Raw genomic sequence first — 4168 nt, 5'->3', positions numbered from 1 at the left:
GTGTGTGTGTGTGTAAATATATGTGATGTATCTTACAGGTGTTTTATGTTTCTCAAAGCTTGCAAGCTGACGCATACATCTGCTGATATTGCGTTGATCAAACCTATTGCTCCTCTTCACATAGATGCAACCATGCTGTAAAATGAATGAACTACTATAACTGATAATTTGTCTGATTGACTAATGATAATAAGCTATTAGTTATTGAGAAATCATCACAAGAAAAAATACAGCAGAATTATTATTATCATATTATGAATACTGTACAGCCCTTTGTGTTTGCACGCCTTTAATTTTCGCGATAAAACAATGATCACAAAAATTTGCGAAATTCTGGATGATGACTTATGGTCCTAAAAGCAAGGCTATAGGCCTAGCTAGTATAAAACTGATATTCCTTTAATAAAGATTTCATGGAAACGGTCTTGCTTCTTTGTGTATTTTTTATTCATTCAATCACATTTTAAAAGTTAAATACAGCATTATATGAAAGACTAATGTTATATTCTTATTCTAAAAAGGTTAAGCTATTTTGGTTAGGCCAGTACATCACTCTTCACATCACACTTCACACAGCCAAACAGAGTAGCAGGTCCCAAGCCTCCTGGAACTAGCAAGAGTCTCCCGGAAATCGGGAGGGCCTCCCACACTCACAATTTACAGTAAGTCTGAGAGAGCAATTTCCGGCAATAATCATAATTTACTTACCGTACCTCAGCCCCAACCATGGTTGGGTTGAGGTGGTATAGACCATACATCTGTGAAAGCCCCTTTCTGCTTCCCCTATTGCGAATCCATCACTGCAGATGTCCAGAGGGAGAAAAGTGGGTGTAGACAGGAGTTGCTCAAAATATATCGGAAATGGTCTATCGGAAAAGCCCCTCAAAGTTTGACAATTTTCTATTAAAATGTAGAAAATACAGTACATATAATTTATTTCTCCGTGACGAATTGTGGTTTTTCTCCCCAACAGGGTAAAGGGGGGGGGGCATCTCTCCAAGACTGGCTCCCCCCCAACCCCCGTCGCCGGAATTGGCTTCTTCTAACTTGGGCCCCTGGAGTAGGGCTAGTAGTACCAGTTGTGGTCTATTTTTCTAGCTAAGCCTATGTCTACCTTAAATGGAATAAACATCATATATATACATATTATACATTATATTATATCAATGATGTTGTTATATTTCTTCTTTGTTACGAATGTTAGGCCTATCCTGCTGCTCGTGTGTGTCCCACACATGTGAACTATTGATTAGACTAGAAATTGTAAATTGCAAGTGAAGTGCTGCGAAGTACAACTGCATATAAATGTTCTTCGAACAAAATTATTTATGCGAGTCAAGTGAAAATAATAATAATAAAAATATAACAAATAATATGAGACACGACCCATTGTCTATATTAGAACACTGACGAGCTGACGTAGAAACATAGTAGAAACGAGCGTTGGTACTGTGTATGCCAGTCTACAACAAGCGTCGCCTAAATGTAATAATTAACATGCTGAAATAGGCTAGTAAATAAGTTTAACTGGGTTCGTAAATAATATTGGCCTCAAAATATGTGGCTGAGACATGGGCCGATTAAACATAGAAATAGGAAACCTAGAAATATAGTAAAAACGCTGAATAGTAATACTCGAGCGTCGCGACATGCGGACGTTGGTACGTGTAGGTTAGTCTACAAACGTCGCCTAAAGTAATTTACCCAGCAGAACGAAAGAAGGAAACTCCGCTTTTCAGTCGTCTTACATGTAGGCCCTTTTTTTTTTGACAAACAATGACCTTTCAGAGGTCAAATTGCTGTCAAGAATATGAATTGGCTGCTTCGCAGCAAAAAACCTTAGTCAAGCTAGCTGGTAGGCTGGAGTAGCTGAAGTAGGCCTACGCCTACCTAAGGTCCTAAGGTAGAAGATTAATCACAAAATCAGAAAAAGCCCACCAAAATCGGGGGCTCTACCTATAATATAGGTCTCCGCAACCTATGGGTCATGACCCAATGTTTAAGTCGCGAAGAAATTTTGATGGGTCGCGCAATCACTTCAGATAAAAAAAAATTGATGCCCACAAACGAAAGTGCCAACAACCGAACCCGGATGCATGTGAGTTAGCTTGGCATTTACCGTGTGAATACCAAATTCACACGGTAAATTAATTTAAACAGGAGCCGTTAATAAAGTTTTAGATAAAAGTTGAAAATGAGTATCCAGACATCACACAGGCTGCAACAAAGTTTATAATGCCGTTCTCCACAACATAGATGTGTGAGACTGGATTTTCAATCCATACATATAAGTTGAAGTATCGGAACAGACTGCAAACAGTGACCCTGTGTGCCAACCTGAGGATTGCATTATCACCGCAAAGCCAAATTGATGAACTTTCTGCAGAAATGTCCACCATTGCACTAACAGACCTATGTATTGAATTTAATGATCATATCATGGATGGAGTAACATACGTCATTGTACAATGTACTTTTTTCAAAATGTAATTTTAATTCCAGAGAAAGTCATTCTGAATTCTAAAATGGTACAGAATAAAGTTTTTGGTGTTAACAAAACTCTTTCAACAAACAACTTTGTGAGTAAAGAATCACTTTATGTTCCGATAAATATTGCATATATTCCTTTTCAAATTAAGTTTTAAGCAATACTTGGTGTGCTAGTGTCATTAATTCTCTGTGTAAAGGCGTTTTTGAACACTAGTATAAAATAAAATAACTGACAAAAAAAAATCAAGTGCGTGATTACAGTGAACACTGTTATCTCTCGCAATTCGCACATGGTCAAAATGCAAATGTATGTCCTCGAATCTAGAATATCGAAGTCAAGTAACAAAGTATGGGTATTATTGAAACACCTTTTACTTTTGATTCAAGATATAAAGGTTAAAGACAAGGATAGTTTGATGGGTCGCGGCTGAGTGCTAAATATTTGGATTTGGGTCCCGGGCTAAAAATGGTGTGGAATGGATATATAGGCTAAAGGAACATAATGGTAGATTTCTGCATTATGTTAATAAACGACCGAAAATCGTAAAATCATGAAAATGAAAGGACGTGAAATATCTCAGATTGTAAAATTGCGAAAATATAGGGCAGCGAAAAAAAGGGCTGTACAGTATACAGCTTTATCTACAACTGTTACTAAAATTATATACATAATTTTATACAATATAAGTCTATAAACTGGTTGAAATGCCAATGAATCTAATAATTCTATTTACCAAGCCAAAGTAGAAACCATATAAGGGCATATATTTTAGACCATCCTTCAAGACATATCGCATTCTTCCAAGACAGCCGGCACGGATGGCCAGCATGTCAGCGACGATCCAATCCATTGTACTCTGGTGGTTGGACAGGTACAAGACATTCTCTTTCTTAAGGTCATCAACGTCACCGGACAACACAACCTATTCATCAGTAATAAAAAAAAAAAGTAAATTGTACACAATAGCCTACCGTCATAGACCGAGTCTTTATTACTCTATGTCCAGTCTACTAAACTAAAAAACATCTAGGCCTCTATGGCTGTGGTTCCAAACCTTTTTGTGTTTGTGGACCCCTCTGGACATGCAAAAATCTTCACGGACCCATCCAAATATTACTTATTGTCAATCTCAACAAATTCGCCTACAGATAGAAGATGATTCCCATGAAAGTACAACATTAAACAGTGGCGAATCATGGAATTTGAAATAGAAACCAACTTAGTCCCACCATGGTTGGGGCTGTGGTACAAATTTTGTTATGTCTATGCCACTTCTAGATGGCTGGAAATGGCATTGTCAGATTCAAAATTTGAAGGTAATGTTCTTTCATCCCCATCGCTCCATACGACGAAAATGAATTTAAAAATTGAATAAAAATAGAAAAAACAGAATTTCTTAGACTTTTCTTTTTTTACATCTTCCTGATCCATGTAGGCCTAGCTTTCATATTTCTGGCACAACAAAAAGGAAGATAACCAGTTTTCTGATTTTACATGCAATTGGCCTAGGTCCCTAATAAACTGGGATATTTTCTTACCTCGAAGTAGTGCGCCGCCAGCGTTTCAGCCAGGGTCAATGTAGGCCTATCCTAAGTAAGTAGGCCTAGGCCCTGTCCTACGGTACCGTAAAACCTTGAATTGAAGCCCTGGGCTTCTTTTTTTTTTTTTTTTTTTTTT

General features: G+C 37.5%; 1 protein-coding gene across 1 annotated transcript in view; it reads right to left on the bottom strand.

The window, feature by feature from the left end:
- Positions 1-36: 36 nt before the first annotated feature.
- The window catches only part of LOC117100204 (1-acyl-sn-glycerol-3-phosphate acyltransferase epsilon-like), a gene marked incomplete at its 3' end in the record, with an annotated part of 6687 nt that continues 2555 nt past the window's right edge, over positions 37-4168 (bottom strand). Inside the window, exons 2-3 of the mRNA XM_033239797.1 lie at positions 3225-3413; positions 37-135 (exon numbers count right to left, since the gene is read on the bottom strand). Of these exons, the coding sequence (XP_033095688.1) occupies positions 37-135; positions 3225-3413 (288 nt within the window). The remainder of the gene's footprint in view (positions 136-3224; positions 3414-4168) is intronic.

The sequence above is a fragment of the Anneissia japonica genome, unplaced genomic scaffold (genome assembly GCF_011630105.1).
Source record: "Anneissia japonica isolate Jap-2015-1 unplaced genomic scaffold, ASM1163010v1 scaffold4795_len9287_cov99, whole genome shotgun sequence".
NCBI lineage: Eukaryota > Metazoa > Echinodermata > Crinoidea > Comatulida > Comatulidae > Anneissia > Anneissia japonica.
This window is presented reverse-complemented; position numbering and strand designations above follow the sequence as displayed.